Source organism: Aplidium turbinatum, chromosome 15 (assembly GCF_918807975.1).
Source record: "Aplidium turbinatum chromosome 15, kaAplTurb1.1, whole genome shotgun sequence".
Taxonomy (NCBI): domain Eukaryota; kingdom Metazoa; phylum Chordata; class Ascidiacea; order Aplousobranchia; family Polyclinidae; genus Aplidium; species Aplidium turbinatum.
Window position 1 is genome coordinate 2,127,496 of NC_137486.1, and position 14,558 is coordinate 2,142,053.

At 40.3% G+C, this 14,558-nt stretch overlaps 2 protein-coding genes across 2 annotated transcripts; one reads left to right on the forward strand and one right to left on the reverse strand.

Moving 5' to 3' along the window:
- Positions 1 to 4,038: 4,038 nt before the first annotated feature.
- On the reverse strand, positions 4,039 to 7,053 carry LOC145784676 (piwi-like protein 2). Its single transcript, XM_082596543.1, has one exon. The coding sequence runs from the start codon at positions 7,051 to 7,053 to the stop codon at positions 4,210 to 4,212; it is 2,844 nt and encodes a 947-aa protein (XP_082452669.1). The 3' UTR covers positions 4,039 to 4,209.
- Positions 7,054 to 8,464: 1,411 nt separating this feature from the next.
- Positions 8,465 to 8,905, forward strand: LOC145784677 (general transcription factor II-I repeat domain-containing protein 2B-like). The gene has a single exon (XM_082596544.1). It carries the CDS (start codon positions 8,465 to 8,467, stop codon positions 8,903 to 8,905), a length of 441 nt encoding a protein of 146 aa, XP_082452670.1.
- The last annotated feature ends 5,653 nt before the right edge of the window (positions 8,906 to 14,558 follow it).

Consider the following 14,558-nt stretch of genomic DNA (forward strand, 5'->3'; position numbering starts at 1 on the left):
AATATGAGCAGTAATGAAGCAATCGAAACCATACGGTAGTGACAACAGCAAATGCATATTCGTGGCAGAAGTTAACGAGTAATTCCGAGTATAACATGGAATTTCGTAGTCGTAAAAGTGGCTTCATCAATACTCTTTAAATAGACTCTATTTGAATACAAGTATTGACGAAGCCTCCTTTACCACGGCAAAGACTCTAAATAAATTTTATTGTTGCCCAACCTGCATGTATTATTTATTGATTCGTTTGGCTGCATCGTTATACATGGATCCTAATAAAATCTAAATCTGTAATTCTCCTAACATCCAGAACAGAGGTTTAAGAGACATCAGAAGGACTTTATTACTCATAACATGAAGAGTTAGGAAGAAGACATCGCATCTCAAGTAGAAGCCGCCAAAAACTTGACTCTTCCGTGTTCCTCGGTAAGTTCAGTTCGTATAAGATATGTTAAAGATGTTTCCATCCTGATTTTCGTCATATCCAAGGTCATGCCTAGCGGTAGAAGATTCAGATAAAATAGACGGAAAGGAAAGAAAGTTAATCTCCGTATCCATTCTTTGTCTCACCAAGGGTACAACAGCATGGCCTCGATATCAGTCAGAACGCTCTTCCCAGCGTCGTGCTGGGCTTGAGCATTTGACTACGCAATCTCAACTAAAAAAGGGCTCCATAGGCTACATAAACCCCTACAAAATGAATCAAAGAAAATTTTACTGAAAATGCTGTTTTTAATTTCAAAGGTAAAAATAGGTCATACGTCAATGATCCACTTTCCAGGTTGGTTATCTTCCAGGAAGCATCCTGATCCTTAGTAGGCTGTATAGGTTGAACTGCGTCTGCTCATTTCATTCTTCGTCATTCACATTTGGACGAAAAAGATAGTACAGTAATAATCACGAGCAAAATCGTGAGGAGTTCACAACACACATGATTAGATGTTTGGGTGGTAAGTAGAATCCGTCTAACTCGTCACTTTTTTGGTTCAAGCGGGACTCCCAACTGCTTGTACTCATCAGACTAACTCGACGTTTTATGCTCGAGTGCACAGCATTCTGCACTTCCAAGGTGCTAACGAATTTGCGGCGATTGAACATAATTCAACAACATTTGCTGTTCAGAAATGCTGGGGCTTGTTTTAGTTTGCCTGATATACAAAAATTGCAGAAAATAAACTTTCAATGGGAATAGCCCTCGAGGACGTCCGAAGAAGCGTTGGCTCGACAACATTCGGGAAGATCTACGATTGGAAGATTTTGTTTCAGTCGACCCTCAGAACCGGGTGACATGCCATCAGACAAAGTAGACATTCGTTGGCGTCCAACCCTCGCAATACGGGGAACAAGTGACGTTTAATCATATAGATAGAAAATTTCGATTAAATTCGTTGTGATTCAATGAATTGTGATGTTACTATGCGCAATATTGTGACACCCTTGCAGGCACAAATATAGATATCGTCGTCGGATCAAGGTTTAACTGCTACATTACACTTCTTGTTTCCTTGCTAACACAACATGTTAAAACTTGTTATCACTCATGACTAGGGCGATTATTTTTTGACTTGCCAAAAAGTCAAAGATTTGTCAAAATGTTTAGCGTTAGGTTGTTTACAAACTGCATTGTGGTGGTGTCGTAGAGGTTGCACTGTCAGTGGTTTTTATTTTACACCTTGTAGCCTACATCATGGTACTTTCGCGCAAGGGATGAGGCATTGGCTTTCCTATTATGCAAACTTGGTTCGACTCCCGGCTTAAGCTGGTTGTTGAAAACACCGCTCACCTCTACCTAGGGTGTAATAAATTGGGTGGGCATAATTGCTGCAGGAAAGGCGGCCGAGAGAAAGGAACTGGCCACCCTACTTTCCTTAGTGCCGAAGGCTTAGTACAATGAGAACCTTATCTTCTCATACCCAACACTTGAATCAAGTATGCGACCACCTTTTTAGCACACTTTATACTGGCGTAAATGGACCATTGTCCACTTATTGTGAATCATAAGCCATTAGGTGAAGTATTTGGGTTAATCTGGTATGGTGCTCAACACACCTCAAAACATGTAAAAAAAATTTAGTAGGTCCTAAGTCGTTTTGCGGCAGCTGTTTGTACAGCATTTCGTACAATAATGCGTAATTTAACTACTTGAGTTCTTCATACGTCAAAATTTGTCAAAAAAAAAGTTTTTAATGTCAAAAGTTTCAATTTTTAGGTCAAAAATTGTCGTTTTTTTAGGTCAAAAAACAATCGCCCTACTCATGACCAATAGAAAGAATATGACTCATTGATCATTGTGGGTAAAAGTCAATGAATCACACTCACAACCTTAGAAATGGTAGAATAGAACATTGTCGTGAAGTGTTGTTATCAGGGGCTTCCCTACATCAGTCACGGTCAATGACTCTCAATTTCCCCCATTGCATCTCTGACAAGCTTCTCCACAAAAAGCAACTTGAAGATAAAACAATAAAATCACTACAACAAATTCACAAGGCATAACTTCAATAAGTTGCCAAATCATTTTCGATTACAAAACATCGCTTAAAGAAGTTTCATGGAATCTTCTGTTTCAAGCTACTAATGCGAAAGCATTTGCACAATCAAAATTTCATTAAATGTTCCTACCAGCCACATGACTTTCTGTATGCTCAGAAATAATAATACGCGTGACGTAGGTGGTTTGTCATGGCCACTTTTTACCAAAATACTGTTTCGACATGTATTTTGGTGTAAAAATACATAGTAACAAAGTATAACGGAAATGAATGTGATGGATCGCTCCTGGGTAAATTGATGTGACTTCTTGTCTTAAACTAAGAAAAGTTCAAACAAACACAGATCAAACCGGTGTGGCAACAATTTGAGTACCAAGAGTTCAGTAAAAGGTTCGTTGCACATCTACCAAGTGGGAATAACAAAACGGTATCTCACCATTTCAAACATTGAATTGCTTTCAATGCAAAATGTAAAAACACCAACCAAGATACTAAATGAAAGTATTCACATGTGACGCAAGTCAATGTGACAATCTTATAATCAATTGGAAAACGTAGCGCTCAGCTAACAAAAATCATATTTTTGGCAATCCTTCTTTTTGTAAACTCCTGTTGGTGTAATAATTGGTTAATTTGTGACATATATATTAAGTTTCTAATGAGCACAATTATTCGGCTAGTCATGTTTAGACTTGAAATGCACGCAAGCAGTAGGCTATTTGTAGCATTATTGGAAACTGAAGTGCGGTATAGATGGACTTCACGTGAAGCCTGAAACAGAAAAGTGATCATTGAATTGTCTGTGCGGATACCTCACCACAGCAACATAAACTAAAAAGTGTGAGGCATATTGCCGAGTGTTTCTATGTTGACGTTAATGAGTCAATTTTCTGAATTCACCACTTTTTCTTTACCTCCTAGAGGTGGCAAATTCCGCTGCACTAAAATAAAGTTGTAAAGAAAATGTGATCAGCAAAATTGTTCTGCCCCCCTTTACCACGTTTTCATTAACCATGCCAAAAGCAGCAGTCCCTGGTGCAGCAACTACTTGTGCAATACTACAAAGGAAAATACAAGTAATATCTGCCGCACCCTTAACACTGGCGATTCAGCATAATAGCAAAAAATATGTACAGGCAACCTAAGCCAGCCGTATCAATGCATGAAAGATCCACAATTAATGACAAAACAACAATGGTTGAACAAATGAAAAATTTAAAGTCAATACACTTAACGAAGATCACTTTCCGTCAGTCCGAAATCCACTTTGCTGAATAATTTTCGCCATATAATGGAGTCATCTGCTTCAACAAACCACTTTAGGCTTTATAGTCCAGATGTGGTCCGATGAAACGAGACTGACTGTAGTTGCAATCGCAACAATTATAAATTTTCACTTTTTGCTCTTCCGATAGAGTGGCAACAAACAGAGGTGGGCAAAAAGTAGCGCCTCTCCCGCTACCGCTACTTTTTTGGTAAAAGTAGCGGTAGCGGCGCTACTTTTTAGTTGGAATAATGTCTTCAGTAGCGGCGCTACTTTTTTTCCAAAGTAGCGGTAGCGGGAGAGGCGCTACTTTTTGCCCACCTCTGGCAACAAATAACAAAAAAGCAATATCATAAAACTTCTGCCCTACACACATATTCAAAGAGCTTTTCACTTGTCACAACTCAGGGCAGTGGTAAATCAAATCACACAAAACCATGGAATAGAAACAGTTTATAAGTAAAACAACCTATCACAAAGCTTAGGTGATGGCTCCGAGCGAAGGTTCTGGCCGACAAGGTAGGCTAGTTTGTGAGCATACTGGCAGGGTGCCGGTACCCGAACAGTGCCAGGCCAGTTGTAATACATGTGCGTGAGTTTATAAGACAGCTGTTGCATGTGATCCGCTTTGAGCTGATCTTCGCCAAACACAACGATGTAGTGAGTCGGCGAAACGGTGCCTTGTCGAACATGTTGAGAAACCAGAAAAAAATCCGGCCAGTTAGGTCGAGTGACTGTATGGTCTAGCACTGTACCCGGACCCGGATTTTCTAAGGAACGTTGACCTGCTTTGAAAAAGCGAATGTTGATGCGTTTTGAAACAATAACCACGGAGAGCTTTGGTTTGTAGGTGCCGTTATTGATGTTATCAAACATTGAAAAGCATGCCTGCATCTGTGGCATCTCATGCTCAGCGACATGCTTAAGCTGGCCATCCCCTACTCCATCACGATAGATGATGATTCGTGCTGGAAGACAATGGTTGATCTCATAAAACTTTTTGATAGACTCTGTGAAGCATAGCTTCAGCCCATCTATAACCTCTTGATGAGCGTTCTGCAGGATAGCTCTGGAGTACCACCTTGTCAGGGGCTTATTAGTGCTTGCTACAAAGGCAGCAACAGAATTTCCCTTTCCAGCAGCATCATGATAAACGTCAATTCCCACAACCATTAAACCGTTTAGTGGAATGCTCAGCGCCCAAAGTTCTCCTCCCAATTTACAGTTCAGTTGCAATGCAATCTTGGTAGTCACTGATCGAAATTTGGCAGCTTTGCAATCATCAGGTAGAGTACGAGAAATAATCACTTGCGAAGGAACAGGCATGTCGACACAACACAACTTTTTGAGCGCACTGTATCTGTCATCACGTGATGTGGGAAATATACAAACAACCAACTGAACTTGAGGTGTTATGGCTGATGATATAGCATTTTTGTAAGATGAACCCCTGTCGTCATGTAACTCGACAAAATGCGGTTGATTTACACGTATCCCTAACTTCACTGACACTTCTTGCAGCTTGTTTACAAACTGCCTGGCTTTTGTTGCATCTCTCCTTACAAAGAAAATAAGCCAGTTGTCAATGTTAACTGGACGAATCACAGGAGAATGACAAATATCCCTTGAAAAGTCAGCATTTGCATTGCATGTGAAACGTTGCCCATTGCCAACATAGACCGATTCTGGTTGAAAGCAACGAGCTGTTGTGGCGGCCGTTGTTCTATCGAGCTGCAAACCCCACTTGAGCAACTCTTCTCGTGCTTCCGGAGTTGCTTCAACTCGTCGTAAAAAGTTTTCAATAGACACATTTCGATCCATGGGATGCAGGCATGTGTGTTCCTTAATTTCCTTCATTGCACGAAAGTCATTGCGAATCTTGTCAGACAAACCAGTCAAAAAACACAACTCTGGAACCAAGCAAATCTCAATATCCTTTCCTTCTTTTTCTCTTTGTACTCGCTGTGTCGAGCGCTTGGGTCGGCTGATCAACATTGGTTGCAGCATGTCTTGAATCTCAATTTTGTATTGAATTTTATAATATTCCTTGAATGTGATGGATTCTCCTTTCGAGGTGGTGAATGTGCTGGATGGTGAAATGTTCCATGCAATGTCATCAATACGGTAATTTTTATTGTTATACCGAGTTAAGACAACTGCACCAACCAATTCTTTTGTGCATGCCTCCTTGAATGTACTGCGAGATTGCTGGTAAATATCCTGCATCATGTTTCTTGCTGTGTCATTTCGTAAAACTTTGTGGGAAACATCAATGTTCAGCAACAAGCCACCTTCAAATGTTTTTATGGCTGTGACATAACCAGGCCAGAGACTCAGTCGAAGCTTGTCAATTTTCTTTGGCGATTGAGGATCATAGTAGTTGCGCCCTACAGCACACATCTCCATTTTGTGCATGCATCGGCGCAAGACAGTATTGTAAAATGGAATGAGCAAGTGTGAGGCAGGATGTATGGCTTGGGTGAGACGAATAGTTATAAGAACTTCTGAATTATCTGTATGTCGAACGGATTTCAACTTTGTTTCAGTTTGTGAAAGACATTTAGGGAGATATAGCATTTGCCCATCAAAGGTCTTGGTAGAACCTATAACTTCCCTGTGCTGATTAAGCATGATCATACGCATATTTCTGCTGTCAAGCTCTGGGGAAAATGACACAAAGTACTGATAAACAGCTTCGTTTTGACATTTCAATTTGACACAATTAACATTAACTTTGACAGGTTCCCCACGACTTCCATGATATTTCACCAATTCAAGACCAGAAACTTTCACTTTATTCAAAGATTCTGCAATGTCATGAACACCAGCAATGCCACTGTCTGAAATAGAGCTAGACTCTGAGGAGTTGAGCCCGTTATTGTATCCATTTACATGCTTTTGCAATCCATTGTGAGAAGTGTTATGATTGGAAGCATTGTTATGTTCTGAAGATAAAAGTCCTTCTGATGTTTCAGTTTGCAATGCCGCACGTCCCCTTGCAATGAGCTTTCCCCGGCCTTCTCCTTTCAACAACTGCAATACTTGACCCCTTCCAGTGGCCTCTGAGATTGAAACTCCTTTAGACACCACACTACCTGACACCCCTGGAACTTTTGGAGTTGGAGCAGATGCGATTACTCCAAGTCCCCGTCCTATTGCATATTTCGGTTTAGGTTCACTTAAAGCTTGTGCAGAGCCAGCAATAGGAACATTTTTGTTCTTGAGTAGTTGATATAATGCGGCCCCTCTTCCCCCTCTACCCAAGCCAGGCTTCGGCAAATTGTCACTTGGATCCATAAAGAATAAAAAGCACAAAGATATTCTTTCGTATGTTTACAGTAAAACTAATATCCTAAAATAAAAAATCAATGATCAGTTATCAAAGCAGGCATGATGGTTTAAAACCTGAGAGAGGACAACACATCACTGTTTTCAACTTTTCTGGAGTCAACCTTAAGGTAGAACATGATGATGGTTGTCGCTGTGATTGTGTGCATGACTATACAGTATACACATGGTCAATAAGAGTGCCATAGAAATCAAAGTGCCTATATATACTATATAACTTTCAACAGCTTTTTTCAACTGACTTTAAAAGTTATACATCATCAACAGTATCATAGCCGATGCGGCCTTTGATGAACTAGATGCTCAGTTCGTAAATTTTTCCAGTGTTCCCTTTGTCGCGCAGTGTCCCAAAGTGTTCTTGGTTGGCTGATTGATGTATTGAAATTGGATATAAATGTTGTTCTTTGTCTGCCACGAGCACGTTTCCCGAGAAGGCGGCCGCTTAGACAGAGATTTTCGAAATCTTCCTTTCTGATAATGTGACCGAGAAATTTGAGTTGCCTTTGAGTTATGTTGTTCAATAGTTCCTTATCTTGATGTACTTGGTTCAAAACTTCTGCATTTGTGATTTGTGACATAGGCAGTGGCTATTTGACTAGCTCCGGTCTTTGAATCTGAAACACTATTTGACCGGTCATGACGTATTCATTCTTCTCTTTTACTTTCAAAGCGAAAGACGAGAGAAGAAAAAAGTGCCTATATAAGTTCTAAATTCAACAGTTTTATTCAACTGAGTCCGTGGCTTGTGCAATCTTTCTCTAGCCAGTGTTCCTGAGGGAATGAGTTCGATACTACCCAGAAGCACTTTTTTTTTAACTAAATTTTCTCCCAAAGTGACTTAATTATTAGGCTGCTGCATTTTTGTGATCAATTTTTAATTCGAGTAGCTTTTTTATGTCTTTTCAAATATAAGTAATAAAGTTAGAGTATTTTTAATTTGCTGGAATTTGAAAATCTCTCTGGGTAATTTTCCATTCGTCATAAGAGGATGTGACCGTGTTTGCCGAATGACGCATTACATTTCTGCTCTCAACAAGTTAGTTTGGTGGCTGTAAAACGTTACAATACTTCTTTAAAAAAATGGTTTCATCAATGTTCAGTTAACTTTTAGACCAGAGGTGTGCAACATACGGCCCGTGGTACCCATTTACGTGGCCCGCACATTCTTCATCAAGTAGCCCATTATTTTTAAATACTTTTCACTGTTAGATCGGAGGATGTTGTTATTTGTTAACATATTTCCTCATTTCAAGCAAAACTACAACTCTTTCGATCTCAGTTGAGCAAAGCATCTCTGACTCACTTTCCTTGTCTGGAAAGTAGAAGCGTTCAAATTCAAGACTGTGAAAAATATGTTGGAATGGTTGAAAAGTTAACTTCGGCGTTTGAAACTCGCTTTGAAGATTTTCGAAAACACAATACCGACTTTCAACTTTTCGCTTATCCATTTGACCTGGTTGTGGGAAATATTCTATCTAGCTTTCAATTAGAAATACTGGAATTGCAAGCTAACGTCGATCTCAAACGAGCCCACAATGAAAATGATTTGCTTACTTTTTACAGAAGCTACGTGTATGGAAATTACACAAATCTAGAAAATCACGCGAGAAAAATTATCTCTCTTTTCGGAAGCACATACTGCTGTGAGCAGTTCTTTTCAAAAATGAAGCTGTTCAAGACAAAATGCAGGAATCAGCTTACAGATGAGCAGTTGTCAAGTCAATTTCGAGTTGCCACTTCTTCCGTCAAAGCTGACATTGGCAACATCTCTGGACAGAGAAGATATCAGACATCTCATTAATCACTCACTCAATGTGTAACTTGATTGTGTGTACTTTTCTATTAAATAAATTGTTCATATAATTTCATGTGTTATTTGATAGACTGGCCCTCAGCATCATTATAATTGTACGTTGTGGCCCATTGCGATAAACAGTTGCACGCCCCTGTTTTAGACAGTGTTTTTAGCAGGCAATTTTAGTTTAAAATAAAACGCTTCTGGGCAGTATCGAACTCATACCCTTGGGGGTACCAGCCCGAGAAACATCGCATGCGCCGCGGACATTGACAAACTTGACATTGACAAACTTGACATTGATGAAACTACTTTTTTTAAAAAGTATTGTATATAACTTTTTACAGCCACCAAACCAACTTGTTAAGATCAGAAATGTAATGCGTCGTTCAGCAAACACAGTCACATCCTCTTATGACGAAACTAAGGACCACACTATTTGACATAGGCCAATAATACATTTCGGGCCTCAAAATTCACGGCGGACATGTCCGCCGTCACAGCATGTGATGTCCGCAGGAAGTACCCTTTAGATCGGTCATATTTGTCCGCCGAGAAATAACGCAGGAACTAGCGATGCAAATCGTCATTCATAGCACGAACAATTGTTGCAAGAATATAATTTGCGCTGGGAATGCGAAATTATCGCATTCTCAGCGCGCATCTAGAAAAACTTAATACTGTATCCCTTAGCTTCCATTCAAGCAGGAAAACTTTCGATTTTTACGTTGCTTCTACGATTGATGACATTGAATCAGCGTAACAAAGGTGAATTCTTCGCTAAGAATCGATGGGAGCACCGACCGCTACTTCTACACTAATCGCGCCCAACTTAGTTCAAGTCTTATGTCACAATGTCTGGCTTTGATCTCTGAGTAATATTGATAAGGCAATGTTGGTTACAAAGTTAGATAATACGAGTAAGTTACTACAGCAAGATGCAGCAAAACTTAAGTTTTGGTATTACAGTAAGAAAGAAAAGACCCAGGAAAAATTCTGAAAGTGAGAATGAGGGCGATGAACCTACTACTAGGAAATTTCGGAATGGCCCGTTTCGGTGAGTCCGATTCGGTGAGTCTGATTCGGTGAGTCCGATCCCTTAACGGGGGATTTTTTCAATTTTTTTTTTTTAATTATCGGGTACCGTAGCCTAATTATCATTGCCGTTTTAGGGTTAGGGGTTTGGAGTTAGGGTTAGGGGTTAGAGGTTAGGAACTCACCGAATCAGACTCACCGAATCGGACTCACCGAATCGAACTCACCGAATAGTAGCAGACCCAGGAAATTTATAGGTGATAGACGCATATATTAAAGGAACAACGAATGTAAGGATTAGCTCTGTCAAAGATCACAACACATCGTTACCTCATATGGCTGCAGCTTCAACATATCTGGCCGACAATACCCCAAGCCATCAATTTCCAATCACCAAGGCCCTCGACAACATGAGTGACAACGAAAATAATCAAAATTAAGAGGTGGTTTGAAATCGCATATTTTATCGCTAAACAAGAGCGCGCATTTACGCTTTTCCCTCAGTTAGCCAGTCTGGAGAGAAGACACGGAGTAGGTCTCGGTATTACGTATCTTAACGACAAGCAATGATCGCGTGGAGATTGGCGCACGTTTTTGAAGATCGATACTATTGAAGCTCTCATGCGCATATGCCTGGACGACCCTGACTGCGCTGATTATAGCCCCGAGCCTGCCGTGATCTCGTGAAATACTGATACTATTTTGGAGAAGTGACCGCATCACGGAGAAAGCAAAAAGTAATCGTGCTTTTTCTAATGTTTTGTTTATTCTTTTCGTCACTTTCGCTGTGGAGCTCGGAGTGGAAGAAGAACTCCTCAAGACTCCAAAGTTTCATCTCCGACACCAGCAACCACCCAACCGGAATGCATTTGCCAAGGAAGGCCTGAGTGCGGCTCAACCGCCTGCGTACTGGCGTCGGACTATTCCGCTCGAACATGCACAAATGGGGGATGGCTCCATCCGCGATTTGTGAGTGTGGCAAGGAGGAACAAACCGTAGACCACACCATTTGTAATTGCGCCATCTACCATGCGCCAAATGGTGTGCGTGGTCTGCGTGAACTGGATGACAAATCAATTGAATGGCTGCTCGACACCTGCCCAAACATCTAGACCGCGTCGCCGCCACTGCCCAAGGGTGGTAAAAGGCAGAGCCCCTCGACCCTTGGAGTGGCGAAGAAGGTTCAAACGAAGAAGAAAAAGTCACTTTCGCTCACATGACACGCAAAAATAAACCTAAAGAAAAAAGCCTAGTGAAGCTTTGCACAGCAGAAAATAGCGTTAGTGTAGAAGTTTTCCGACTTGTGCCCAGAGCATTGTGATGCAAGAAGCTATACTACCTCGGAGGTGGAAGTTAATCAGTTATGTGGCGTATTATTTTATTTTTTTATTTATTTGCATCAGACACAAAGTCCATAAAATTCAAAATTTTAACAATCATCATATTATATTTAGCAGCTACACGGCGCTTTGACTCTTCAAGTGCACCTCGTTGGTTTGATGAAAGCCTTTTAGAGTGACTTTGTTGAAATTTTAAAAAGCCTAAACCGTAACTATGGTTCTCAAATGGCGAAGAATTATCAAGATAAAGTGATTAAGTATGACGATCGACGTTAAAACTGGTGTGTCCGCAGTGAGACTTAATTTGTCCGCCGAGATAGCTGCTCAGACCGGACACGTTTGTCCGTCGTCAACAAAAACGAATTTCGAGGCCTGCATTTTATAGTTGAAAATATGCTTGTATTATTGAAAATTGTTAAAAAAACAAGCGATTTTTGACTATTTTCGATGCCGCGTGATTGCGCAATCTTTAAATCCCGTGTGCTGCACCTACATGTTGTCGAAATCAGCTGAAATTTTGCAGATGAGTTTGTACCACCCATCCACAGAGTATGCTAAAAGAAGAGCTGATTTGAATAACATAACGGCACCAGCCACACCCTAATATCTATTCTAGAATAATTTACCGTTTTTACCATCAAAACATTTTAATGATTTTATAAAAACAATGAACATCACAAAATTGCTTATTGCAGTGTAACAAATTTAGGCTTTTTAAATGTTCACCTGTCAAACGGGATCTCACCTTGGTGGCAGTTAGTGTTGAGTCATATATCGAACTAAAATTTTCGATACGATATCTTTTCACTATCGATATTTATTTAAATTTCGTTCAATGTTTTAACTATCACAGCCCTAACTCGTAACTGCAAACCCTTACAAAAACATTGCCGAGGCCAAACTGCAAAAGTTGAAAATGTCTCGAACTCTCGGCAATTGCTTTAAACGTTTATTACGAAAAAAATTGTACCAAAACATGTAAAACGAAAAGCGAAAAATATACTAGAGTAGTCCATCACGACCGCACTGTTTGATTTGTTGTGATGTAATAATGCCAAAAGTAGTGATAAAGCGAGCAACGCGATACGCATATTGTTACGGTAATTTACGTTAAATAACTCACGGGGAGGAAAAGTAAGTTAATTTTGGGTTGATTCAACATTCGAGTCAGCACAAATCGATTTAATATTTTGGCGGGTTATATTGCATAACAACAATGCCCAATAAGAAATTTACGTTTGTTTTACATTAATTCGACATCTAGCGACGTTGAATTATGATAAAATAATGTTAATTGCTCAACCAGGTACCGGTAACAAATTAAAAACTCCCTGCGAGAAGATTGCCTCGATTTACGTATGCACTATCACCGGTGCCGAGTCCCGGGCGGGCCGCGCCTGCCGGACATTTCAGGAATTAAAAAAAAAATTTAATGCAATTTTAAGTCCCAAATTTTCTGTAACCATCTGCCACCTTCTGATACTAGCCTACTTACCTTATTCGCAGGGTTTTGTCGCCATATGATAGGCCCTACTAGACCTATTAAGCGATTAATTTTCGTCAGTTATTGCCAATGTTACATTCATGCAACGTCAAACAACGTTGATTCGTCGTTAAAGGAGCAAAAGTGTCCAGCCGCGCCGTTTGTCTCCACTCTGCTACTGGTAGCCCAGTGCTATAAATCAAGTAAATTGCGCAAACCTGTGACGAATTTCATTCGCGGCAAAAGTCTGACCGCAATTTCCACTGCTTTTACATCGTTTTAACATCGCCAGATGTTGAATCAGTGTAAAAACTGTAGCATTGTTCTTCAAAGGAGTAATTTTCTCTCAAACGACGTTATCAATTAACTCTGCTGCCAAAATGCTCTAAATTTGTCATCTCAATCATCACAGTTGCGTCTGTTACGTCACTGATATTAAACTCGCAAGTTTCATCCCGCAACCCGCACATACCAATCACAAAAAATATGCGGAACTGAATTACCAGGACCAGACGTTGTTGTGTACCAATTATATTTATTGCTTGTTTCCAAATCGTGTTAGAGAAGACATTGACTTAAATGTAAAACTAGGCTAGCCCAACAACCTAGCAAAATCGCCTTTTTGAAAAACGCACAAAATAACCTTTATGAAGTGACAGTAGCCTATGTGTTCGCCCGCCCCGCTATTTTGAAAACTCGGCGCCTATGACTAACATAGTTTCGGCACAATTGGGATACTGCGAGCAACACAAAGTCTATTTGATAAAGAACTAGCTGTCAGAATCGGAATCATCAGATGCTGTATCGGAGGATGAGGTTGTCGCGTCATCACTGGAAACAGACACATCAAGAGGCTCATCGCTTGGCTGTAAATCTACTCCGTCTTCGCCGTTCGCAATGAAGCATCCACGTTTTGCGGCTTTCATGCTTTGATATCCATCCACACACCTCTTTCTCAGAGCTCCATCAGGGTGTTGACTAGGCTAAGGAACAAATCTATGGCTGATGGCATTATATAACGACTGGCAGGAATGTCTAACCTAACCTTACAAACGCTCGTGTGGCCTCGGCATTTTTATTGCCGACGCTAATTTTAAAGACTGAGAAACTTTTTTCTGAATTAGAACAAAAATATGGAAAAGTATCGAAATATCGAGTATTTTTTCAAATATCGTATCGTTTTGTTTTTTCCAATATCGCCCAACACTAGTGGCAGTTAAACCTGCACTTGAAAAACATCTCTCTGAAGAAGCAGATGTGGCAGTTACACAAAAATATTGCGCTTGACAAGAAAGATCTCTTTAATGCGAACAACCAAACTCGTACATTTTTTCTGTGCCGGATTGCACTAAAAATAGTCCTTCTTGCACTAAATCGATAAACAATTCTACTTTCGCTGCAGCGAATTTGTTGCGACCAGACGTAGCGGTACGGAGTCAATCGTTAAAACGGTTTCAATTATCCGATTTCATATGCATTTTGAAACCGGTTAGGCTTCACAACCGGTTATTCTATATTTGGTATTCTATTTTGCCCATCCCTATACGCTGGTCAGTTTGAACTTTAGCTTTTAATACGCGTAGATACTAAACTGAGCAAACAGCAAACCACACCTCGTTATTGACACTCCCAAGAAAAAACAAAGCAGAAGAAATCAAGAAAAACGTTATTCAATCATTGTTACTATGCTTCAACGGCACCATGCTGGCGTTTACCGGCACCATGCTGGCGTTTACCAGCTAGGCCTACCGCACTTCTGTTTCTTTTGTTATCTTAGGAGAAGCGCTCTTGTTGCAACAAG